A 26,235-nucleotide genomic window follows, 5' to 3' on the forward strand; every position below is an offset into this window, starting at 1 on the left:
TAATATCCTGAAGGCCTAGTCATAACGGCAGAGTTGGCAGCAGGGAACTTAAAAACAATGGACTTGTGATCAGAGAAGGAAGCATCTTCAATATTAACATTATCAACCTATGAAAATATGTTCCATATGACAATATATGGTCTAGTGTATGACCAAGGACATGAGTTGCCCAATTTATGTGTTGAATAAAACCAAAGGAATCCAAAATATTACAAAATTCAGTAACCAAGGGTCGACCAGGGCAGCAGACATGCACATTAAAATCACCCAATAATAACAAACGATCAAAAAACGGAACAATAGAAGTTAAAAAATCACAAAAATCACTTAAAAAGGCATTGTTCGGGTTAGGTGGCCTATAGATCAAAGCACAGAATAGCGTGGAAGAGGTCGACTCTAACACAACACACTGCACCTCAAACGACGAGTAAATCACAACAGAAACTCTCCAAAGGTTCAGTGACTGTTTAAAAACCATAGCAACCCCACCACCCTTAACACAAGACCTTGGAGTACTAATAAAACAACAGTTCGGTGGACAGAGTTCCTCGAAGACGGTTGACTCACCAGGACTGACCCAGGTCTCCGTCAGGAATGAAATATCCAGGTTGTGTCTGGTAGAAAAGTCATTTAAAATGAAAGTTTTGTTGCACACGGACCGAGCGTTAACCAGGACCATCTTCATAGGAGACTGAGGTAGCGAAGTCCGATCTGGTGAAACGAATTCCAGTTGTCGGAGATTTAAACAGTTCACTCTTCTCTGACGAATCCATAATCGTGGAGGAGCAGAGCAATTAGATGAGTGTAGGAAGTCCGGGAAGATAGGCAGATGAAAAACATATCTGTAATCCCATGACCGTCGTGTCAAGTGGAGCCCTTCCAAGCTTAAGGGAAACTCAGTCGATTGTATGGAGGAAGCGACTGAGTATTATTTCACATTCTGCTGAAACAGACAGTATAATAAACATTATATTTCAGTCTGTGTAACACTGATGTGACCTAGCCTCTCTTTAACCCTCTGAGGTCGGAGTGAAAGCTGCCTGATGGTGCTGGTTCTGTCGTGGTGTAATATCTGTCTAAATTTTATGAACTTTACACACAAAAATCACGAAATATTCTACAGTCTGATTTTCAGTACAAACCCAGCTACAGTAATGTACAAACAGGACGTAGGTCAGATTCATACGCAGGTTATAAATTTGGTATAAAAACACAGAGATTGTAAACTGTTGTCATGGCTGTGTGCAGAAATCCTGTAAAAACACACCTTATCCATCAGGGACAAACTGATTCTGTTACATAAACTGATTCACTGAGGTGCTGGGCATGGAAACATCTGAAAATCTTGTAGTGACTGCAATCAGATGTAGAAATAAATGGATAAAAGTGTGGTGATGTCCTCACTTCTTCACTACATGAAGAGGTAAAGGCGGGACCAATCGCTTGTCCTCACTGAATATGAATGAGGTGTGAGCTTTTACCTGTTTACTATTCATACCTGAGCTCAGGTTACAGCCCCGCCGAACTCCATCCAACTTTCACAACTAAGCAATCATATAAGAGAAAAACAAACAATTACACCATTATACACCCAGTACAAGCAAATATTACATACATCACCTACATCTACCAATAAAAGCAATAACATCTCACTTACTGCAGAAGAAGAAGAAGTAGAAGTTGTTCATTCTCCAGGAGACTTCGCTGCTCCATCTTCCAAAATAAAGTGAAACCTGGAACACGATGAATTATGTAAGAAATCTGTAAGAAATCCTTCTGATGGGACGTTTAACACTGAAACATGGAAACTCTTTTTGAAGTTCTTGAAGGCGTGGCCAGGTCACCTGACTGCTACAAACAAATCCAGTCTGGTCTGGAGGACAAAATCAGGATACAGAGTTTAGGAAGTTCATTATCATATGATTTACATCACCATTTATGTGCAGGTATTTAGCAGATCCTTTTATCCTGAGCAACTTAGAACCAGTGGAAGCAGCTGAAGTAATCTGTAGTGATGAATAACCTGGAACATGGAGCATGAGGGCTGGAGTGCGACAGTCAGTAACAAAAAGGACAAAAATTCAGACCTGAGTGAGGGTCTAATTAAGAGCGTGGACAATAAATAGAAGTTAAAAAAAAAAAAAAAACAGTCAGTAAAGAGAACAAAAAACAGTGAAGTGTTTATATGATCAGAGAACTTACTGGAAGAATGGATCCATAGAATTGTTTGGAGAGTAAACTGTGAAACCAGGTTGTGTGTATATGTGTACGTGTATGTGTGTGTATGTGAGATTAAATGGCCGTTATATGTGCATATGAACGTATTCCAGAAGAGTACATTCTTACAATCCAGTATCTTATAAAACAACGAGAGAAAACTCGTGTTGAATTTAGTTGATTGTAAATGTCAGTGTCAGTACTGCGGTGATGCCTGTAAGGTTACAAATGTCACTTTAAGTTTATTTAATTGAAGTGTCTTAGAGCAGTATCTCTTTGTCTGAACAACCGGTGATGTATCAGAATAACCCTAATCTACAGGAGAACTATTACAGGGTGGATATGTTCTTCTTTCCACCAGACCTTCCTCTGCCCCCGTGTCCTGTCCAACTGTAATAGAAAATCTGTCATCGGGAAACTTCAACCAAAACTTTTTGTTTGGGAAAGTCACTGGAAGTCCAACTGACCAAAGAGTAAATCTCAGAGTGAACATCAAGTCTACTTCCTTAGCTCTGTCCCACTGCCGTGTGCTGTCTGTAAAAGATCTGACTGGAAAAAGTGTCATTTCATATATAAAAAGTCTACACACCCTTGTAAAAATTTATTTATTTATTTTTTAATTTATCCATCTTTAATGTCATAAAGCACCCAACAAACTTCCAGTGAAAAACAAAGAGAAAGGTTTTAGTTTCAGATAAGAGTTCACAAACTTTGCATGTCTTGTTTTGGCAATTTTATTCTACTATTCCTTGCAATTCTTGCAGATCTATCAAATAGCCATGGGATCTCATGTACCCAGCCCTCTGCAAGTCATTCTACAAGGTTGGGAGGTTTTTTTTTTTTTTTTTTTTTTTTTTAAATGTGGCCATGATCAGACAGGTCACTAGACTTGACAAAAACTTACAAGCTATTTTTTTAATGAAAGATTGTTAGCTAGTTATATCAGATCCTAATAGTAGTAAATTGAACCCTATAAAATCTACACCTGATTACTTCATCCAGCTTGTAGCCAGTACCAGTACCCATTGACTAATGTAATGGATTGTTGTGCAGCAAATCCCATCATTGGGGCGTTATCAAGTTTTGACCATTTTTGATATTCTGAAGCTCAAATTGCTCACCTCAAACATTTGTGGAGATCCTGCACCAACTGAATATTAATGTAACTGGGCATCAGCCCATCAACCTCAAAGCCGGGGTGCACTGACCAGTTTGGTCTCCTGTCTGCCAGTGTGTTTGAGAATGTAAAAACTCTCCTTGGCTCCAGTACTCCGCTCTTAACTCCCAATGTGTTACTTAAAGTCACCAGAGTTTACTCTAAAACTCAGCTTACCCGTGTGGATAATGCAAATTTTTAAAATATATATATTTAAAAATTCACTTAAATTCCAACAGTTCATATAGTCAACAGTATGATGTGTAAATAAGGAGAAGTCAGCAAGAACGACGATACAACTTCACACATTTCATCACTTTATTGTAGGACACACTTATTTCAGCACACTTTAACATCAGAATAAAAGGAACATGTAGTATTGTAGGGATTTAGTGCACAGTCAGTACACAGTTTACTAGAATTATTCTAACACACCAGAAGGTTCCTGTGCAAAAGTCTACCTGAGTGTTCCATCAGCATGTACCTGTCCTGATTTACCCGTCCTGCTCCTGAAAAACATTAACATGTCATTAATATGTGAATAGGAGACCACGTTTCACTTTTCACCACAGGAACAAACTGCAAATTCTCTACAGTTTAGAGATTATATAAAATGTTCATGTTCTCCACATGTGAGATCGTCTGAAAGCTGAGACTCTACAGTTTCTGTGTTTTAGTCGTGTGTGTGTGTGTAAGATCAAATCCCTTCATGCTGTAAAGAGAGAAAGAGGACATGAGTGAACCTGACCATGCTGAAACTCGCAGGCGATGCTCACGGCCCCAAAGAGTTAACACACCTTTCAACTGTCCGCGTTCACCTTCACAACGCTGCCATCCTCAATAGCTTCTGCATGCCAGCCTAAAGAAGCAAAAAAAAAAAAAAAGCAAAACCATTAAATACAAACAATATCTAGCTTCTTTTCACAACTAGATTTTCTTCATCCCATAAACACATGTAAAAGCTAAAATGTGTGTTGTACAGAGCTAAGAGTAATCTAGTGTTGTGTAATCTAGCATCAAGAACAATCTAGTGTAGACTTCACATGACCGCTGCAGCCGAACCTCGATGCTGCACATCCAGGCCAGTCGGACAGTTAGTGAACTAATTCTAACCAGCTAGCACGTGAGCTCACAGCATCAGTACAGAATACTACTTATATACACACAAAAAAAACCTGTCTTTAATAGCGAGAGAAAAACGACGGTAATCGCAACTGATCATTTCATATGAAAAGGTAGTGAATATTTTTGGCGCAAGTCATCAGCCACGTGGTCCCTCAGCCGGTGAACCATTTAGCTTTCAGACCTCCGAAATCTGAATCGGCGCGTCAACGTTTACTTACCGCTCAATTCAATACAGGTTTTATTTTAAAGGCGTTATCACACAGGATTCTAATTCCCAACATAACGCGCTAAAACATTAGCTACTCAGCATCTAGTTTTACCGCATGGCCTGCCAAGCGGCTATATTTTATATGGAAAATATTACTTTTCACGGCACAAAACGAGGCTATAACTATGGAAAACCTCGCTTTATAAGTAGGGATGAAGAAAACTATTAGTTATTATTATAATCCCCTCAGTAACCCTCTAGGCTACACTGAAGCTAAAAAGATGGCGGCGGCTCCACGCGCGAGCTCGCTACTCTCACCACACACCGCTCTGCCATCTTCTACATTCATATTCAGCTCTGTACACAGCGGAATTCTGTTACTAAACATATTTACTACCCAACCTATCGAACAGAAACACGGAGCATGCTGTAAAAGAGCATGAACAAGTAGCACTACAGCAGAGAAGAAAAGCTAACCTGTCCTCCACAGAGCCGGAATGAAAGAGAGAGCGAGCGGAAGTGACTGAGGGTCTTATAAGGTCCACGTGCACGCGCCCTGTGCACGCGCCACTATTACCACGCATGCGTACATCTTGTTTGATTTTATGACGTTCTTTCAAACGACTTAATATTTAAACAGAGACAGCAGAAGGTTTATATTGTAATGGTGAAATGTTTTATAGCAGGTAAACTCCGGTCCGAGAAACATTTTCACCCGGTTCTGACCTGTTATACCAATAACAGGTATTGCTTTATTTGTTTTGCCTAGGCCCGATGGTAGCCGTGTAATTCAATACAAATACAATTTTATATTTAATGTTAGCATTACTTTACTGTAATCAGTGAGGTCATAGGTCCAAAAAGTTTCATTTGTACCTCTGGTTTATAACACCTCGCACATATAGGTGATTTAATTGGTTAATTAACCGTTTTCTCTTACAGATTTCCTGCCTTCACAAGTAAAAAAGATCAGTTTATAAATGAATATTTACACACTGTACACATGTCTTTAACTTGGCTATAGCTAGATTTTGTAGCGCTGCACCATTTTACCTGTTAATTCGTAGAGAATTCGTATTTCAATCAGAACAACAGCAGATATAGTATACATATGTAATGGAACATATTGCATTAATGCTGTTGCACTGCATTAAACTCAGCGTACCCAGGTGTGAGTATTTTTAAATATGCAAAAAACAAACACTAGTCTTCTCTATTCAGTTCCAAATAACACAAAAGACCAGAACCTCAGCACCAGTCAACACTGTGTAGAGATTTTATTATTACAGTTTAACAAACAATCATTGCACAGTCACAGAAAGTGTAAATGTGTAACAGGAAACTGTCATTCACTGACAGCATGAGAACTTAATTACAGGTAATAACATGCACATCTGTAACAGGAACATGTATCTCAGGTTAAAAAAGCTCTTTAGAGGTGAAGAGGTTATATAAAGGCAGTTATATAAAAGGTCAAATTTAGACATACAAGAATATTAATAGAGAATATTTGACCTACTGTATGTATGTTCATACAGCGAGTTAAAACATCTGAACTAATAAAAATAAGTTTTTAAAAATACGAATAAAAACATTATTTGATCATAACTGTTGCCTGTGATAATGATGAAAGAGCTGTGAAACCAAACACACTACAAAAAAAGCTTCTTTGTATTCTTCATGTTGTCTTGGGGTGTACAAACTTTTGCACCCAACTATGTTTTTGATGACCAGTCCTGTTACTTAAACACCATTATTTAACAGCATGGGTTACTTCAAAAAGTTTGCAACCATATAAGTCATGTACAGTTATATTGCTTCACGCAAGTATGATAATAATAATAATAATAATAATCTTCATAATAATAATAAAGCTTCACCTTTAAATGTTATATAAATATATATTATATATATATATATATATATATATATATATATAATGACATTATATATATTTTTCAGAGAAACAAAAACATTTGAGGCAAAAGTCCTTCATCAGCGGTGCAACTTTCATCTGATCGTCCTGTTTCTCTGTTTACTGTGTAATATAGAGCATCTATCTATATATTTATAAATCTATATATCTATAAATCTATAAACTACAGAAGTCGGTTTCTCTTTGTACTGATTCTCATTCAGGTGTGACGTTCTTACATTTTAAACTGAAAATGAAGAAAATCACCTTGAAGATCTCATTGTAATTCCAGCGGAAGTCTCCGCACCTGCCTCTACATTTATAACTTCATCTACAGACGGCCAAACGCTGGCACGGTTTATACAACCTCACTGAAGAGGCTGGAGTTCCATGATGTTGTGGTGGTCATTAGTTTCGTTAATGGTGTTCGCATTTTCAAAGTCATGGCTCCTGTAATAAACAGAGAAGCAGAAACGTATTCACTGATAAATTAAATATATAGAGGAACACCTCAGGCACACTGCACTACACAGCGTACAGTACAATGACTCCTACACCACATCTAGTGCACCACATTATCTAGTGGAAAGGTGTGTGTGTGTGTGTGTGACATACCCTTGGAGTCTCTTATACACCACCACACCAACACTAATGGGGATGATGAGGAGGAGGAGGAGGACGACGAGGCCGAGAATGATGAAGCTGATGATCAGAGGAGAGATCCTGTCTTCTGAGAGCGAGAGAGAGAGAGAGAGATGAACACACAGAAAGAGAGACTTTACACAGTCATGATAATGAAATTAAACTGAATGAAAGTGTATCAGATTGCTTGTGTGTGTGTGTGTGTATGTGTGTGTGTGTGTGTGTGTGTGTGTGTGTGTGTGTGTGTACTGTGTCTCTCACCTGTAGTCAGGTTTTCAGTTACATTAGGCTTTTCTGGTTTACACAGAGCTGCAGGAATAAAAACACACACCACACATGAGAAATACTTTCCCTCTCTCTCACACACACACGCATGCACGCACACATGCACACACATGCGCACACAAACACACAGCTCTTTATAAACAGATATAAATTATATTAACGTACCTGTGCAGTTTATTTTGCGCTCCTGTGTAAAAACAGATAAGTGCAGAATAAAAGCAAATAAAATGAATATTAATTTAACGTGAAATAATTAAATAGAATAAAATGAATTGATGACACACCCCCAGAGACAGACAGTCCTCTCTGACCAACACATCACAGTCTCGGCTCTTCACGGTCAGCTCACCGTGTTCGTATGAAACTACGGTGTCCGGGTCCACATTACCAGAATCATCTACAATCATCTTGTTCTACACACACACACACACACACACACACACACACAGAACTAAATTGTTTGATACATTTAGGTTAATATCTGTGGATTAAAACGATTACCCATTCAGCCTTTAGATTAGATTACTGAACTAATTTAGTGTGTTTGCTAGTGCTGTTCATATCGTACACTTTACTACTGAGACAATAAAACCTACGGTCTCCTCGAATAATTATTAACTCTCAACACATAATATTTAAACACAGCTATAAAATAAAAACACGTGAGTGTTTGTTAGAGAAAACGAGCAGAGACTTCACATGTTTTCTAGTAAACACGTCACTCACGTCTCGGGTGAGCCAGGTGATGGTGCAGTCAGGATTCACGTCACCGTGGAGCTTGTAGACCGGGGTGTTGTTTCTATGACAACAGCTCACCTCAGATACAGCCATCTTCATCGGTGACCACAAACACACACCTACAGAGAGGACGAGAAGACCAGCTCACAGTCAGAAGTCTCTCAGAAACACCAAGCACCACCACTTTTTAACGCCAATGTCTTCATCTGTTCTCTTCCACGCATCATTATTCAGGATTAAATTCTTCTGTAGACAGGAATAGTAAATAAAAAGCGGAAATGAATTAAAGACAGAGCTGCTGATGGAGTGTGAAGGGAAGCCCTACTCAGTGTTAGTGTAGTGTTCCTAATAAAGTGGTCAGTGAGCGTATGTACCGTGTACAGCATGTGTTAGGGTTAGGTAACAGAACTGTTAGAGCTTAGATTTAGACTTTTAGAGGATTTAGCTGTTTTGCTGTAATATAAATGAGCAAAACTAGCAGAAATTAGCAAATATGTGCAAATATCAACAGTTAATTGACATTAAGAACAAACCAAGCCATGGTATGATGCTTATATACTAAGCTAAAGTTACCTACTGTTTAGGAATCTAGTTACTGACTGTCTGTAAAAAAGCTCATATGTTCTACTGCACTTTTCTACACTTGTCTGCTGTCTCCATTTCTTACAGACTGGAGCTGCTCAAATATATCAACCAACTTGTGTTGAGTTTGGGCGAAACCAAGTGTACAATCAGAGGGGGGACACACACCTATTTTCCTTAACAAACGGAAATATATTAAAAAGGAATATACATAAATAAATAGAATAGATGAAGAAAAGACAGATCCGTTTGCAGGGTTCATTAAAGGGGGACATATAGAAAATATTTTGTACAGTATACTGGGGGGACAGATTGCTATTTCCTCTACATTGGGAGAACACGCCCCCCCCCCCCAAAAGTTACTCCCATGCTAATAGTGAAAGTCGAGCTAACATTTAGCATTTCGCTAAATCACAATTTAACAGAGCTAGAGATACTCTGTTCATAGGTTTGTTTGTTTATTTATTAGCAACGTGTATCTGTTACTACGTGCAGTTTTTATTTTAATATCATTATTTTTGTCCCGTTACAACAAGAACACGATCATTTTCACAGGAGTTACTTCATGTAAAGCTGTGGAGTTAGCCTCCCGAGTGCTGTCATTGTGTGTGTGTGTGTGTGTGTGTGTCCGCTCACATCAAAGTTGATAATCTGCTCTCAATTCTGACTAATCCACATGACCACACCAAAATAACCTGCTTCTTCACACATCATATCTTCATCATGCAACATTTATAAATCTTATATATAAATAAATATATAAATATAAATATAAAGGCAACGAGAAAAATCAGAGTAACAGAAAGCACAGAAAAACACCAGGAAGCTATTACTTCCATCCTTTTACATCTCATGTCTTTAAGGCGTAAGAGATCCAGCATGATGTAGCTGTGCAAAACAAACAAACAAACAAACTTCTGGTTCTCCAGGTGTTTCATAAAGTTAGTGTAAAGTTGCAGATACTCACCGCAGAGCAAAGCAAGATTAAACCAGTGCATGCTGGATGTAAATGGTGTGAAGGTGTGTGAAGGTGTGTGTGGTGTGCAGGGTGTGCAGCCTGGCTCTGGTGATAAATGATGTAATCAGAGCGAGATACTCATCTAAACAGAACTGAGTGATATGAATTATGGTAAATCACCACCCACTTTTTTTTTCAAGCAGCTGTTTATATGAATTACTGATGACTCATGAACCGATTCTGTTAACAACACTAACACTTTTTCTGGTTTGTCCTCCACATGATCAAACCACAAGAAACACTGTGATACCATCAGATCTGCTGACTGTGTTGAATCTACTGAGTCTCAGCGAGTGCTGTATTGTATGTAATGCATACGTTCTGTGTTCTGTAGAGGCTGTGGCTCTCCCACACGGCTCAATGTTCAACTTCAAAAAGGCTCAAAAAATGGAAGTTGTAAAAGGTTGATGTGTCTACAGCAACAGCGCAAAACACTTCCTGTAAACACACCATAATTAAAAGAAGGAATGCGTGTAATGACTAATAGCCTTGAACACTTTAGAGTGTTGCAGCAAAATTAAGTGAAAGCCAGTGATTGTATAGGTGTGGATTTCATCACACACGTAGAAACAGAGGCCAGATTTGTCTGAGTCCTCGTAGCACCAGCTACAGGCATGCTCTGGCTCCACTGACCTCTACTGTGCACACTGTGTAGAAGACATCCATTTTGGATAAATAGAAAGAAGAATTCTGATGATAGGTACTGAGTCTAATTGTGTATTATCATCTGAAAAACCTGTGAAATATTGACCATGGATGCTTAGAATCACCTGGGCCCAGCTATCCAGTTTGGGTGAGTCTGTCCCCATGATAGCCTCAGATTCCTGTTCTCAGCTGAGAGGAGAGGAACCTGATGTGGTCTTCTGCTGTCGTAGCTCATCCACCTCAAGGTCTGATGTGTTGTGCATTCTGAGATGCTTTTCTGCTTACCACGGTTGTAAAGAGTGATTATGAGAGTTACTATAGACGTCCTGTCAGCTCAGACCTGTCTGATCATCCTCCTCTGAGACAAAACAAAAACCATTGAGTATCAGTGCATTGATGTTACTGCGCCTGCTGTGTCTGGACTTCATTAATAAGATTTATTTATGTTCAGACTGCTAATTAATCAACTTTCATATTTAACTTTCCTCATACACACGACTGAATCAAAACCCACGACTCACAGTTCACACCAATGACCGTTCCATGAAGGAATTTAAGCATGTAATGAAGATGAATTCTTGCATTAAGGAAAATAAACCATTCACAAATGAACATGGACCTGAAAGAGCTGACTCAATGAGTCAACTCCTTTGTGAACGACACACACACACGCAGCGTATTCCCCTCTTTTGTCCTGACATTCTGTGACGCTGTGCTTCACACCGCACCACATTCCTGCAGTGTAATAATATTTACAGTGTTGTCTGGGATACACTCAGAAGTGCGGTGTATAAACGCTTTAATCCACGTGTTGAGCTGAAGGACAGTTTATTTATTTATTTATTTATTTAGGCAAATGGAAATGTTATGCACTTCAACTCAGACAAAAATACAACACAATGTATATTATATATTAGATGACATTAAAATAACAGACCAGTCAGGTGATGCCAGGTTGCTAAGCAACGTGATAAACAATAACAGGGCTCATTAGTTTTCCAGTAAATATTAAAGAGGTTGTGTAGAATTTCAGGTGTTGGTTATCAGGTGCAGCGCAAAGTCCAGAATTATAATAAAAATGTGTAAACGCTGACATGTGATGAGCTCATTATGAGTTCTGACTCATCCTAACTCACCTTTCCTCATACACAAGAGAGAACATCACAAGAGACGGTCCGCTGCATGTGGAGATCCTTACAGACGACCCTCAAATCTAGAACCGTCTATATGGGTTCTGTAGGTGATGTTTAGCTCCTGCAGTGCTGACTCTCAGTATTTAATTTTATTTTTAATTGAGTAATAAATGCTATAAAGCTGTTTCTTTAGCTTTTTACAGCGTTTGTGTGAAGGTGTGTAGGTTTTATCTCCTTGTGTCTGTGAAAACCACAGAAATCAATGAGAGTTTCTTAGAGGTTCCTACACTTCTCTCACGCTTCCGTGTGTGGGTGGAGTTTGCATATTCTCCCTGCGCTTCTGGGGTTTCCTCCACCAGTCCAAAGACATCTATTGTACGCTGATTTTCATCTCTAAATTGTCTGTAGTGTGTGAATGGGTGTGTGTGATTGTGCCCTGTGATGGATTGAACCCCTGACCATCACACCTGTATGTGGTTCTTCCCCAAACTGTTACTTCAAAGTCTGATGCACACAAGTGTATAGAATGTCTCTGTACGCTGTAGCTTTACAATTTCACTAAGAACCAAGAGACCCAAACACTGTTCCAGCACGACACAGTGCACAAAGAGTGCGAGCTCCATGAAGACGTGGTCTGTGAAGGATGGAAGAAGGTAAAAGAACTCGAGTGTCCTGCACAGAGCCCTGACCTCAACCACACTGAACACCTTTGGGATGAACTGGAACTGGAGTCTCCTCACATGTTGATGTTGATCAGTGCCTGACCACAACCTGTGTCATATCATCAGAACATATAAACAGCTGATATGATAATCAAATCTGTTGTCTGGTCCACACTGTGCCATAACATGCAGACTGTGCATAAAAAAGATTGCTCAGCTGGTTAAAATCCATTATATTATACATTACATTATACATATACACTCTCATTAATTGACTGATTAATAATAATAATTATTTTAATAATTAGAAAGGTTACTGCAATGCTGAGCCACAAAAGAAAGGAAACAAAAGACAAAACATTACACAAACATTTCAAGAACCTGCACCACACAGGAATCCAACCCAGGACCTTTAACATTAATGTTTGTTGTTCATCACAGTGCACCACACATGTAATGATGGATGCCAAAAAAAAAAGCGAATTTTGGACAATGTTGTCAAAAGTTATGTTTTCACAAAAACTTATATCTATAGAACACTACTTGGCACTGTGTTAAAAAAATTTCAGATATCTAGAGGACATACTATAAATGATCCCTACAAAATTTTGCGGTGATATGTCAAATATTTTAAAAGATATTACAATATATGACAAATTTCAAAATGTAGGACAGGCGGTTTGTCCAATCCTGGCAAAAACGGGTACACACGGATTCGCCATGACCCAATGAATCCGCAGACACCAAGGTCATAATTTGTCAAAAATATTCAAAGGTTATAAGCAAAAAAGCTCATTTTTCAAATCTCACGACCTGTAGGTGGTGCTGTTCTCAAATTTGGCATATACCTTCGGATCATGGTGCTGATGAATTGTACCAAGATTCGTTACGATTGATCAAAGTGTGGCTGAGATATATCCTCTGATCCAATTTTGGGTCAACATTATTAAATTTGCGACATCATAACTTTTGAAGAAATATGAGTATCAAAATTGTGTTCTGTTACTTTTGTGTGGCTCTGTTCACTGATCATCCGAGCCAATATTGGTAAGAATTGGAAAAAATTAGAACGAGGAGCAGTGAAAAAACTGAATTCTGTACATTTCTAAATGGTGACTACTGTCATGGATGGACTCTTAATGTAAGATATGGATTGTGATCACCATGCAGAGATTAATCAAATTAACTATATTTCTTTTCTCTAAGACAAAGGGTTCAACAATTATAACCATTTGAAAAGTGAACTAGTGGTGGTGCTATAGAGTTGGTCCTAGAGATGCCATAATTGGTCCAGATACTATTCATATCTATGGGCATGCCAAATTTCATCATTTTCCTACTCATGGTTCATAGGGCTGTAATAGGCTCCCAGTGGGGAATAATAATAATAATAAGCGAAAACTTACGGACACAATAGATGCCTATGCACCTTCAGTGCTTGGCCCCTAAAAAACTTTAAGCTGCCAAGTATTTTCTGACTGTAGGAAGAAAGGTCTAGATGAACAAATGAGCAGCAGCGTGGCATTGCTGATGCGGCTGTAGCTGCGTTGTACCCTGTGGTATTGTCTATTGCTATTTTGACCTGTGGTTGTAATTGCTACTGCTCTGGCCTGAATTTTTTTTCTTCCTGCAATTTAAAAACATTTAAGGTATTGGTATTTTCATCAATTTGGGCCTTTCCCCACTTTGTGTAAGTTTAGATAATCCTGAGGTTGCCTACCAAGTTTTGTGTTAGTGCGCAAAGTTGAGATACAGCCTCATTTCCTGTTTGATGTCTTCACTGTGAGATTCTTTGGCCCATTGTGGGTAAACCATTTGGAATATCCAAAATTCTTTGGATAGATTTTTTGAGGTTTTCTCTGAAGATGATGTTTGTCAAATTTGGTGATGATTGGACAAAATTTGTAGGAGGAGTAGCGAACAAACAATTTTTTGGTTCTTTCAGAAGTAAAGATGGGGAGAGGTTCACCACTCTGTGAAAGACTGCATGGGCAAATAGTTAAACAATTTATTAATAATGTTTAAATAGCAATGTAAAATTGCAAGAATTTGGGGATTTCATCATCAATGCATAATATCATTAAAAGATTCAGAGAATCTCTAGAAATCTCTGTACGCAAGGGACAAGGCTGAATACCAATATTGAATGGCTGTGATCTTCGGGCCCTCGGGCAGCACTGCATTAAAAACAGATACAATTCTGTAGTGGAAATCACTGCATGGTCTCAGGAACACCTCCGAAGAGCAATGTCAGTGAACACAGTTTGTCGCTGCATCCACACATGCAAGTGTTTAAGTTAAATCTCTTCCATGCAAAGAAAAAACAAGATCAAAAATACAGCTGTTTTCTCTGGGCCCAAGCACATTTAAGATTGACTGTATTCCTGGCTAAAGGGGGGGGGGGTATCTGGTTTGTTCTCAGTGCACAGTTCAAAAGTCACCATCCGTGATGGTGTGGGGGTGCATTAGTGCACATGAGTAGTTATATCATACACTTTCTGTCAAACTGTCAATCAAAGTGTTGTGTGTGATAATTTATGACCCTCTGTGCTTCCCTGACTGGCAGCTCTGTAGGGGTGGTGAGGGGGGGGGGGACCCTATGGAGTGTATCAGCTGATCAATCTGGCTCCTTTGTGTCTGGGGGTGTTGTGGAGAGGTGTGTGTTGGGGGGAATAGCCCCCCTCCCAACAAAAGGTGTTTATGTTAATGAGTTTGCTTTTTGGTGGGGTGAAATACGTCTGAAGAGAAATAATGTTTTAATATGGGGATGTGTTTGTGTTACTGTGTGGCGTTATTTCGTTTGTGTAAACAAATTGTTAGAAAAGCATGATGTTTGAATGTGTACGTATATGAGTAGAATATTTGTTTTGTGAAATAAATGAAAACAAATGTTGATTATGTTTTTAGGGATCCTGGTTTACCTTTGAATAAAAAGTTTAGGAGTTAAAGTGTCTTTAAAAAAAAAGAAAAAAAAAAGAATCTGTTTAAAATAATCGTTTGTATTACATACATTCTAAACACAAACCTTTAGGATGTAAAAATGATTAAAAGAGCTGTTTAAAAATAATCCGTATTACTAGGCTTCCAAAAAAAAATCACAAAAACTTTAGGAGCCGGAACATTTTGGAAATTTGAGCTCCAAATGACTCATCATTCAGTTGCAAGGGTCATAACAGCAAACTGTATAATGAGTCATTTGGAGCTCAAATTTCCAAAATGTTCCGGCTCCTAAAGTTTTTTTTTTTTTTTTTTTGCATTCTTTTGTGGTTATGACGGGTGAAATGAATAGGCTATTTTTATTGTTTGAATGCAGCATACTTGTGTCTTAGTGAATTAATCTAGTCATTCTCATGACTTCATTTATTGTCACTATTTATATCTTCTTTTGTAGGTATTGTCACAATACATACACTTTACATAAATCTGGATATAGATTTAGATCCCTAATGAGCAAGTCACCTGCAACAGTGGCAAGGAAAGATTTAGCATACAGTGGGAGGAAATAAGTACTAGATGCATCAACATTTTTTTTTCAGTAAATATATTTCCAATGAGGCTATTTATGAAATCTATGAAATTTATGAAATCAGTATTAACTCAAGAAATCTGGAAATATAAAGAATTCAAAACATTAAAGTCCATAAATAAAGGTGTAAAGGTGGAATGACATAGGAAAAAAGTATTGAACACAATAAGAAAAAGCAGATCTCAAATGCAAGGTAAGGCAAGGAAACATGTAAACATGTAAACATTAGCACATGTTGTTATTCTTCATGATTTGTGAATTCAGGTGACACGTCCTTTGGTCCAACATCCACGTTTTTATTTATTTATTTATTTATTTAGCGACTATTTATTTTATAATGCCTATAGCTCAAAGTTGAACACCTAGAAAACTGAAGCCACTAGCATCTTGACGAGACGCACGACTCTCTCCTTAATTAGTTAACATATACACATTTTTAAGCATTCTGGTCAGCAAAAACCCCCCAGAAATCACACATCTCTCTCACACACAGACAGACAACTGCCAGGAAAGATCACACATTCAGATCAAACAGTGTTACAGAGGGCCTAAATGTACATGACTTGACTGTCAGCCAGTGGGGACATGGGATGTCAAAGCATAGACAAAATCGTATGTATTTAACGGCAGTTCTGTGTAAGTATCCTCGTTGGCGAACCATTTTCCAAAATCTTGTTTATAGTTGAAACAAAACGCACGATTCTTTTAAACGGCACTTTTAAACGTTTTCCCTCCTAAAGGTTTATGTTTAGAATCTATGTAAAAACATTTTTTTACATTTCTTTGGCCACATCGATGGTTTATCAGTTTCAGGGGTTTTATTTCAGTAAATGTTTATTCAAAGTCACGCCGTTCTCCCCAACACGTAATCAACAGTTGTTTTCATTTATTTCACAAGCAAACATTCTGCTCATATATATTCGCATTCAACCATCATGCTTTTTATAACAATGTGGTTACACAAAATGAAATCCCCCACATAGTAACACACCAATATTAACCATTTGATACTCTTTTCTTACATCAGACATATTTCACCGAAACCATCCTTAAGCTTCAAAATAAAACAATACCACAAAAGTAATTTCAGAAACAAACACACTTCGGCACACTACTTCGGTTGACAGTTTGACCGAAAGTACTGTCTGCCGGTGACACACTTACGAGCGTGGGTTGAGAGAGAGAGAGAGAGAGAGAGAGAGAGAGAGAGAGGCGTGTCTGAAAACACGTATGTGTGGGCGGGATTTAGAGAGAGAGAGAGAGAGAGAGAGAGAGAGAGAGAGAGGCGTGTCTGAAAACACGTATGTGTGGGCGGGATTTAGAGAGAGAGAGAGAGAGAGAGAGAGAGAGAGAGAGAGAGAGAGAGAGAGAGAGAGAGAGAGAGGCGTGTCTGAAAACACGTTTGTGTGGGCGGGGTTCCTGTCTGCCAGTGTGTGTTTGAGAATGTAAAAACTCTCCTTGGCTCCAGTACTCTGCTCTTACAACTGTTCAAATGAAAGAAGCAAAGGGAATGGCTAGACTGGTTTGAGCTGACAGGAAGACTACAGTAACTCAAATAATGACTGAGTTACGCTGAGCAAAAAAGAATCTCAGAAAGCACAACATGTCTGATCTTGAGGTGGCTATACAGCAGAAATCCAAACTGGAAATCAACCCCCACCCCGCCGCATATGGAGCGCTGCCAGGCTGTAGCAGTCTTACTGAACACAGCTTACTAACACTTACACAACTATTTAAATATAAAGTTCACTTTAGTCCACTTATACTCACCTTCAATAAAGACTTTGTTATGATGGAGCCTCCCGGGTCAGAAGAGATACAGCTACACCCTCCGTTAATGGGACAATTCTTCAGCCAGTGTATGAGCTGGAGGCACACCACAAGGGTTTTAGACTGCCGAGCGCACTTACTTTTACTTACATATCTTCACGGGCCTTGGCTGCAGTGACAGTACTGCTTTGAACTCTATTACACATTAGAGTTGTTCAATTTAATTCATTATTATAGTCTGTGCCACTGCAGTAGCATATCCCTCCTGTGTGAAAGTGATTCACTCCCAGACCTGGATGTTAAATGCTGTGATTGATTCCACTTTAAATGAAAAGACATTGCCATCTGCAGAGGAGACACAATGCCTGTCTATTTACAGAGTAAAGTAGGAATTCAAAAAGTCACAACATAACTCAGTCTCTTGTTATTTCGAGACTGGACTCTTGCGTCTCACTCCTGGCAGGTCTGCTTCTGAGTGCACTTTGACCTCTGCGGCAGATCCAGAATGCAGCTGCATAACTTGGTTTCAACCTTTCTAACTTCTCCCACACCACCGCATTACTACGCTCCCATCACTGGCTTCTTTTAGCTGCTGCATCAGATTTAAAAACACTGATGCTTACCTGCAAAGCCAAAAATGGACCAGCACCCACTTACCTCAAATCACACCCCGCACTGCACCTCGCACCCTCCGATCATCTAGCACCGCTCGACTGGTGCCACCATCTCTCAGGGTACAAAGAAGATCTGAATCAAGACTCTTCTCTGTTCTGGTGCCATGGTGGAGGAATGAACTCCCCCTAGATGTCCGAACAGCTGAGTCACTGGCGGTCTTCAAACAATGGATAAAGACCTACCTCCTCCTGAAGTATTTAAATTAGCACTGTGTTATTAAAAATAAAATCTTAGTCTTGTGTTTATCATACTGTACTAATTACCCCAAAAGAGTTTGTAGAATGATGGTACTTTTAGTCCCAGTATCAGGAAGTACACCAGATATCAAAAGTTAACAAAAGTCTATTGCAACACACAAAAATAAAGTGAAAAACAATCAGAAGCATTTTGTTTCTAAAATATTGGCAAAGAACTTACAATAACCTGGTTGCATAAGTGTGCACACGCCTAAACTACTACTTTTATAGAAGCAGCTTTTGATTTAATTACACCACTCAGTTTTTTGGGTAAGAGTCTATCAGTGTGGAACATTTTGACTTGCCAATACTCTTTCTAGATCCGTGAAATTGTAATGGCATCTCCTGTGCACAGCCCACTTCATGGTTTAGGGTGATTTAGTTCAGTTTGGATGTTTTTTTGTGAGAAAGGCCTTCCATCTAGTCCCCCTACCCCATGACCCAGACAGGTGAAGAACATGAGATTGTTGCTACATGCAGAGAGTAATCAGTACATGTCAGATGTTCCTGCAGCTCTGTTAATGTTGCTGGAGGTCTTCTGGTCTCCTCCTTTTATAAATGTTGGAGGGATGTCCTGCTCTTCCTGATGTCACTGTGCTGCTCTGTTTTCTCCACTTGTTGATGTTCACCTTGTTCAATGGTACATCTAATCTTTGGAAACTCTTTTAGACCCCTCTCCTGACCGATATCTTTCAGCAAGTGAGATACCATGCATGCATTGTGAGCTCTTTGGAGTCCTCGGCTTCAGCAGTCAGATAAAACCAAGCTGTGAAGAAAATTCTACAAAAGCGCATCTTTACTTGGGGTAAATCAGAATAATTCCAGTGATGAAAGCTGCATGATAGTTACTTTTGAACATGAGATTGGTTTGTTCTGAACACTTAATTTTGGGTTTCACTGTGGATTAGCAAAGTGTCGGGGGGGGGGGGGGGGGGGGGGGTCAAAGATTTCCAAGCAGGCTGCGCTGTTCACCGAAAACAGTTAAAAGGAACAGTGCAATACGGCAGGGAGATTTTTGATCAATTTAAACCACTAAAATATAAAATTTCACAAAGAGGGAGAAATAGTGGATACTTTTCTACATTTAATATAGAAAAACGCTTCACTGCCAGATTTGAACAGTTTAAAGGAGGCTGAGATTCCCCAGCTAGACTTACATATGAATTTAGATTTATTCATTAATTTACATAACAACAGCTTTTAATCACAACTAATAATCATTTTTACAAAACAGATTCAGTTATGAAGCAATGCAGGAATTTAAGAATAATCTAGACTGGGAAAATACAAGCAATGTAACTGGAGTTATTATACAAAGAACCGGCTCTGAACTAACTCCTAATGTGTTCCTTAAAGTCACCAGAGTTTACTCTAAAGCTCAGCTTACCTGTATGGTTAATGCAAAAGCATATATTTAAAAATAAATAAATAAAATACATCCACTTAACTATATTCCAACAGTTCATATGATCACAGCAGTATGATGTATAAATGAGGAGAAACATCAGCATGTTGGAGTTTTAAAGAAACTTCATATGACTCGAGTCAGCAAGAACGACAATACAACTTCACACATTTGATCACTTTATTGTAGGACACTCTCTCACACACACATTCACTTATTTCAGCACATTAACATGATCAGAATAAAAGGAACATGTAGTATTGTAGGGATTTAGTGCACAATCATAAGTCAGTACACAATTTACTAGAATTACTGTAACACACAAGAAGGTTCCTGTGCAAAAGTCTACCTGAGTGTTCCATCAGCGTGTACCTGTCCTGATTTACACCCAACACACACTCGTCACTTCTCTCCTGCTCCTGAAAGACATTAACATGTCATTAATATGTGAACAGGAGGAGGAGACCACGTTTCACATTACTTTCACTTTTCACCACAGGAACAAACTGCAACTTCTCTACAGTTTAGAGATTATATAAAATGTTCATGTTCTCCACGTGTGAGATCGTGTGAGATCGTGTGAGATCGTCTGAAAGCCGAGACTCTACAGGTTCTCTCAGTGTTTCAGTTGTGTGTGTGTGTGTGTGTAAGATCAAATCCCTTCATGCTGTAAAGAGAGAAAGAGAACATTAGTGAACCTGACCATGCTGAAACTCGCAGGCGATGCTCACGGCCCCGAAGAGTTAACACACCTTTCAACTGTGTGTGTGTGTGTGTGTGTTCACCTGCACAACTCTGACGTCCTCAATAGCTTCTGCACGCCGTTCTAAAAAAAACAATCAAAAAACACTAACTACAAACACGATAACTAGCAATAAAAAGGTACAGCAATAGTCCATCATTAAAAAAACACAAAGTATTTATCAACACAAAAATAAAAACACTAGATTTTCTTCATCCCATAAACATATGTAAAGGCTAAATTATATTTGTTGTACAGAGCTAAGAGTAATCTAGTGTTGTGTAATCTAGCATCAAGAACAATCTAGTGTAGACTTCACATGACCGCTGCAGCCGAACCTCGATGCTGCACATCCAGGCCAGTGGCGGTGGCCTCCAGTCACTCCTATCCGGTTAGAAACATGGCCTCCAGTCACTCCTATCCGGTTACACACGCAGCTTTTAGACTGAATTTCGTAATCGTCGCGCTAACATTCACTTCTCGTTCCAATCAATATATGTTTTATTTTAAAAGCATTATTACACCGAGGATTCTAACTCCTAACACAATGCACTAATAATACATTAGCTACTCAGGCTAGCATTTCTAAAGGGTTTACCGGGTAGCCTGTCATGCTACTGTATTTTATATAGAAAATATTCATTTTTTTCACGACGCAAAGCGAGGTTAAAAGTGGAAAATCCTATTTTATATGTCGGGATGAAGAAAAGTCTAAAGAACTCCGAACAGAAACTTACCGATAGGTAGTGAGTAGAGCGAGGACCATGTATGCTGTTTTGCCGCTGCTTTCTCTTCTTCTACTACTTCTTCTTCTTCTTCTTAATGGCGCAGTACCGCCACCTACCGTATTTTGTGCGCTTTATCCTACAATAATGATCCTCTGCCCAGACCCACAGAACCATGTTAGGAATCCAGCATTAGATGGCGCTGTGTGTTCAGCTCCTCCATCCTTCACCAAATCCCCACATTCCCCCGATCCAAGCATTGTTCATGAACTGTTATACAGTCCTGGTTTATTTAAGGCCGTTTTCTTTCCTCTGTTCTCTCTTCTATCCTTCAGTCACAATCTTAAAAACAACAACTGGACACTCTGCCCTCATTCACCATCCATCAGGGGTTAGGTATGGTCTGGGCCTGCGTGTTCATCTCCGTCAGGATCCACAGTGGAACAGAGCGTCATTACTTTATTCTCATTTAAATCCTTGCGTTTAGCCCTGTACTGTACTGTACTGATGGATATATTAAACTCATATCCCAGTAAATATTCCAAGTCTTCTTTCCCTTTATATTTAAATATGTTATTAATTCCTTTCTCTCCTCCCCGTTCCTCTTACAATTATATATTACATGTTCTACTGTTTCTTTCTCACCACAGGACTCACACAGATCACTATCACTCCAGTTAAGAACAGTCATGCATTCAGTCCTGAGTGAAGTCTTAGCCTAGTTATTATGACCTCTTCCTATTTCTACCACAGAGAGTTCTTTTAGTATATACCAGTTTTTTTTTTTTATATAGACGCCTTCCCTTAGTGTCCATAATCCAAATTTCTTGCCATTCTTTGTGTAATATTTTTCTTAATAAAGCTTTTAAATTCTCCTTCACCTCGGGCCACACTGACATCCACTTCCTTCCTTTTTAAAGCATCTTTTGCTATCCCATCAGCGGTTTTCTTTCCAGATTTCCCTGCCCTGTACATACACACTGATACCCAGCAAAATCCTGTTTCTACTCCTCTCTCCTTTTCTTTCTATATGCCATAATAACATAAGGTCCATTCCTGAAAATGGGTGCCATTTGCTTGTTGTAACTCTTACAAATGAAACTCCCTTTTTAAAAATCTTTTTTTCAACACTGAATCTAATAACACATATTTAACTATTTAAAATGTGTATTGGTCCATCTGGTCCCAACATAACTTTCATTTTTTACAAGGTTTCTAAGCAGAAGATGGTTGCATTTTTCTTCGTCCTGTTACCAAAACTCATGTGCCATTTAAAAATGTTTAAATTTTGTTTAAAAATGCTTTTCAACTAATTCCTGTTTCCCCTCAAGAACGTGTTTATTTTAAAGAAATGGCTGGTTACACGTTCAAATAATTGATATTTCTGACTAATAAAATCACTATATATACACACATTTTTCCCTTTTAAAGGAAAACCAAACCTCAAGTTTATATAAAAAAAAATCTGGTAATTTATTAAACAGCTGGATAAATGATGGACCAGATAGTTGAAAAAAAATATAGTGGTTTAACTTTATTATTATTATTATTATTATTATTATTATTATTATTATTATTATTTAGAAGAAAAACAACTTTTATTTCAACAACAAAGGCTTTATTTCCTTTTATGGCTTAGAAGATGAATATTTGACAATGCCAATCTGTATGAATCCATCAGATAGAGTTAAACCAATCGGTGAAAGTTTTCACATATCCAGTTTTGTCTGAAAATAGAGTGTTTACTTTATTATAGCAGTGTGTTGAATGATAAACGCGTGTAACACTGATTTTCTGATAAGTGGTCGACTCAAGAGTTCAAACAAAGTTTAAAGGAAAAAACTGAACTTTGAACCAATTCACAAATCACGATGATCTATTTGATCCTTGTATGACCATCTAAACGGTCATTTTATTAAATATTATATAATCTTATTTATCTAACGGCGTGGATAGAGAGACATGGATGTGGGCAGAGAGACAGGTCTGTATGTTATTATTACACAATGCCAAGGTAATAGAGCTGTAAGACATCAGATATCAAATGTGTGTGTGTGTGTGTGTGTGTGTAAATGTTCAAAAGTCAGGTTCTGAAACAAGAGAATCTGCATGAACTCATACTTGAAGACCCTGTAGGTTACTCTTCACCTTCCCATCTCACGCACTTATAAAAGGTTTGATGGACAAACACACTGCTGAGGAAAATTCACTAGTCAACCTGATCCAGATGATGGTGGTGTCAGTCTTCTACGTGTTTAACTTTTTTGAGTTGTACACGTTATAAAAGAAATCATTTTTAAGCAGTTTAAAAATGTGGACGTGGAGGTTATGAAGAATAACACGAGGTAGTGTTTACATGTCTACAGTAGCCCATTTACAGACAAAAGCACCGCAAACTATCTTTATTCCTGTGCAGATGTGGACAATAAAACATCTGGGATATCAGGGACAATAATAGTCTGAGACGTGATACACGCTTAAACCTGTAGAGCTGCAATACACACATTCAGATTCCAAAAAGAAGAGATCTGTATTTTCTGACAGGAAGAAAAACACATCTGCGTCACCAACCTATTCACAGGAAACGCAGCACAGTTTCACTTTCACTACAAACAGCAGTGACTGTATTCTGTACGACGTGATCTCAGATATCTGCGTGTTTTACTGATCTTCGGTCTTCACATTATTCCGAGTCGCTTCATGTGTGTGATTTAAACTCTCCTCGGAATCGGTAAGTAATCATTATTTCCTCTGAACATTAGATCATGTTCTTATCTGTCCTTATTCGCTCCGTATCGAGCCCAGGGTTACCGCACCTTCCGTTTCTTTCTTCTCATTAATCTAATGTTTCGTCTTCAGCAAATACTTTTTTCACGTCCCTAAAGTAATTGTTAGAGTTGTACAGATCCCCGGGGTTATACCCCTACTCTTTACTATCAGTGTCCTGGGATTTGTTGAGAAAAGTGTATCTTTACGGAACTCCGGAGCGACTTGGTGCAGCGACCCCTAGTGGAAGTGAAGATAGTAGCGCACACGCCATCCCCGTCCACACCTGCTCACTGCCAGGAGCAGCGCCATCGTGCAGTAGCCAATTCGCTTAGCTTAGTGTAGCTTAGTTTAGGATTTAAAGTAATAAAATAAATAAATAAATAAATAAAAACTCACTTTGACTACAATGAATAAATATGACATGATGAAAAAGCGACTAAATTAAAAGGATATTTTTTGTCAGAAGACAAAAACTATGCTATTATATTAGCATTATATCAGTGGTTTGTGTGTGTGTTTAGAGAGGGAGAGAAAGCGTGCAAAGTTTAAACAACTAACATTAGTTAATTCCGATCACATTTCCAGTAAACTCCTGGGCAGTTCCAGGAAGCTCTCCATGATCCATTCCAGCACACTACAGTGCAACAGTGTGAAGTTCACATTTGGGTAAAAAAATAAAATAAAAGTAAACTGACACTTTTTCTGCAAAATTTGAGAATCTGTTCTGAATTTTAAAATACACTCTGAATACACTGAGTTAAAACAACCCAAATTGGGTTATCTTCAGAACAACGGCTGGGTAAATACAGGACAGGACACATTTTGGGTTAAACTAACCCATCACGTTGGGTTGTTCATTATAACCCGGCAAATGTGTTGTTTTTCAACTGAAAGGATGGTTTCATTCTTACAAAAACACTGAGTTAACTTTATTTCATTAATGGGTTAATATTTTCAGGTTATTTTTACCCTTTGCAATTGTTAAATCTACCACATTATAAATAAATACATCAACATGCTATCTCTTTTATTTATACACAACAAGATGATCAGAAATGTATTGCTAGAGCTGATAAAGTGGTGTTTATATATAGACTTTAAAATGCCTCAAATAAGTCATATATTTAAGACGAAAACATCAGATTTTGATCAAAGGAGACTTTTAAAACATCCAAAAAAACTGAGTAACCAAGTTATGATCCAGTGGCTTTACAAACAAGTTCGCCAAAGTTAACAAAGAAAGCAATGCGTTTAGTGTCATGTAAACTGGTTTGTTATCGCACATTTTTGATTTTCTAGTGTACAGAAATGCTTTTATGGATAAATATGTTCGAATATATATATTCGAAATATATACGAACCTTTTTCCAAATAAATCTAACAGTCTGTCTGTGTGAAAACCGCTACCTCCACCTGAGACCTGAGGTGAATTAAAACAGTTGGCGCTGAGCTGATTTGACCCGAGGACCTGGACTGAGGTGTCGGGGTGGGGGAGGGGGGCATTGATTCAACTGTAAGTGAAAATGACCCAGCCACTAACCTAAAACTACCCAAAACTGAGAAAATAACCCAATTAAATGACCCAAAAGTCTCAACCCAGCGTTTGGGTAGGAAAAAATAACCCAGCATTTTTTATAGTGTTGTCTCAAAACTGCACACATCTGAACTTCTTTGCAGCAAAGTCATCAATGACTGCATCAAAAGACAAATTTTGAGACACATCATAGTTGATGCTGATCACTGTGAGTCCAATGACACACTCTTGGGTGATGGAAAAGTTCCTCTCTGCAGTGTCACGAACCGGAGTTGGCACAGAAGCAGAAGCGGGTGCGTAGTAAAGGATAGTTCCAAAGACGTAGTCGTAAACAAGCAAGGGTCAGGCGATCGGAACAAACAAAGCACAAGGGGACAGGCAGAAAGCGTAGTCGTAAAGGGAACAGAGGTCGACATAAAGATAGCAAACGAATGTGAAAGGCTTGGAAACGCAGAGAACAAGTCTACTGAACGTATACTTCGCAATGAACATTTGGCGAATGACTCTCTAAATACTAGTGGAGAGAG

At 38.5% G+C, this 26,235-nt stretch overlaps 3 protein-coding genes and 1 long non-coding RNA gene across 10 annotated transcripts in view; 1 reads left to right on the plus strand and 3 right to left on the minus strand.

Annotated features, from left to right (window-relative positions):
- Positions 1-5,209, minus strand: part of rps9 (ribosomal protein S9) — a 10,002-nt gene extending 4,793 nt beyond the window's left edge. Inside the window, exon 1 of the mRNA XM_053675684.1 lies at positions 5,184-5,209. The gene's annotated coding sequence lies outside the window, so the exon portion shown is untranslated. The remainder of the gene's footprint in view (positions 1-5,183) is intronic.
- Positions 5,210-6,629: 1,420 nt separating this feature from the next.
- On the minus strand, positions 6,630-9,938 carry LOC128634495 (uncharacterized). Of its 4 annotated transcripts, none has more exons than XM_053685154.1 (7): positions 9,037-9,192; positions 8,275-8,405; positions 7,833-7,961; positions 7,714-7,735; positions 7,525-7,572; positions 7,237-7,348; positions 6,630-7,071 (listed from the first exon to the last, which is right to left on the minus strand). In XM_053685154.1, exons 1-7 carry the CDS (start codon positions 9,128-9,130, stop codon positions 6,990-6,992), a joined length of 618 nt encoding a protein of 205 aa, XP_053541129.1. In that variant the 5' UTR covers positions 9,131-9,192; the 3' UTR covers positions 6,630-6,989. The 4 variants fall into 4 exon arrangements, with proteins under 4 accessions (XP_053541129.1, XP_053541141.1, XP_053541114.1 ...); XM_053685166.1 differs by lacking the exon at positions 9,037-9,192 and adding an exon at positions 9,836-9,938 and having other exon boundaries at positions 6,631-7,071; positions 7,237-7,351; XM_053685139.1 differs by having other exon boundaries at positions 6,631-7,071; positions 7,237-7,351; positions 9,037-9,190.
- A 10,166-nt stretch (positions 9,939-20,104) lies between these two features.
- On the minus strand, positions 20,105-21,554 carry LOC108263657 (uncharacterized). The gene is made up of 2 exons (XR_008397758.1): positions 21,418-21,554; positions 20,105-20,764 (listed from the first exon to the last, which is right to left on the minus strand). It is a non-coding gene; the product is annotated as an uncharacterized LOC108263657 (long non-coding RNA).
- A 1,531-nt stretch (positions 21,555-23,085) lies between these two features.
- LOC124626033 (NACHT, LRR and PYD domains-containing protein 12) overlaps positions 23,086-26,235 on the plus strand; it is a 36,635-nt gene continuing 33,485 nt past the window's right edge. The window contains exon 1 of one of the 4 annotated variants that reach the window (XM_053685462.1): positions 23,086-24,136. The gene's annotated coding sequence lies outside the window, so the exon portion shown is untranslated. The remainder of the gene's footprint in view (positions 24,137-26,235) is intronic. The other 3 variants (XM_053685461.1, XM_053685415.1, XM_053685460.1) reach the window with 3 other exon arrangements.

This window comes from Ictalurus punctatus, chromosome 1, assembly GCF_001660625.3.
Source record: "Ictalurus punctatus breed USDA103 chromosome 1, Coco_2.0, whole genome shotgun sequence".
In the NCBI taxonomy this organism is placed as follows: domain Eukaryota; kingdom Metazoa; phylum Chordata; class Actinopteri; order Siluriformes; family Ictaluridae; genus Ictalurus; species Ictalurus punctatus.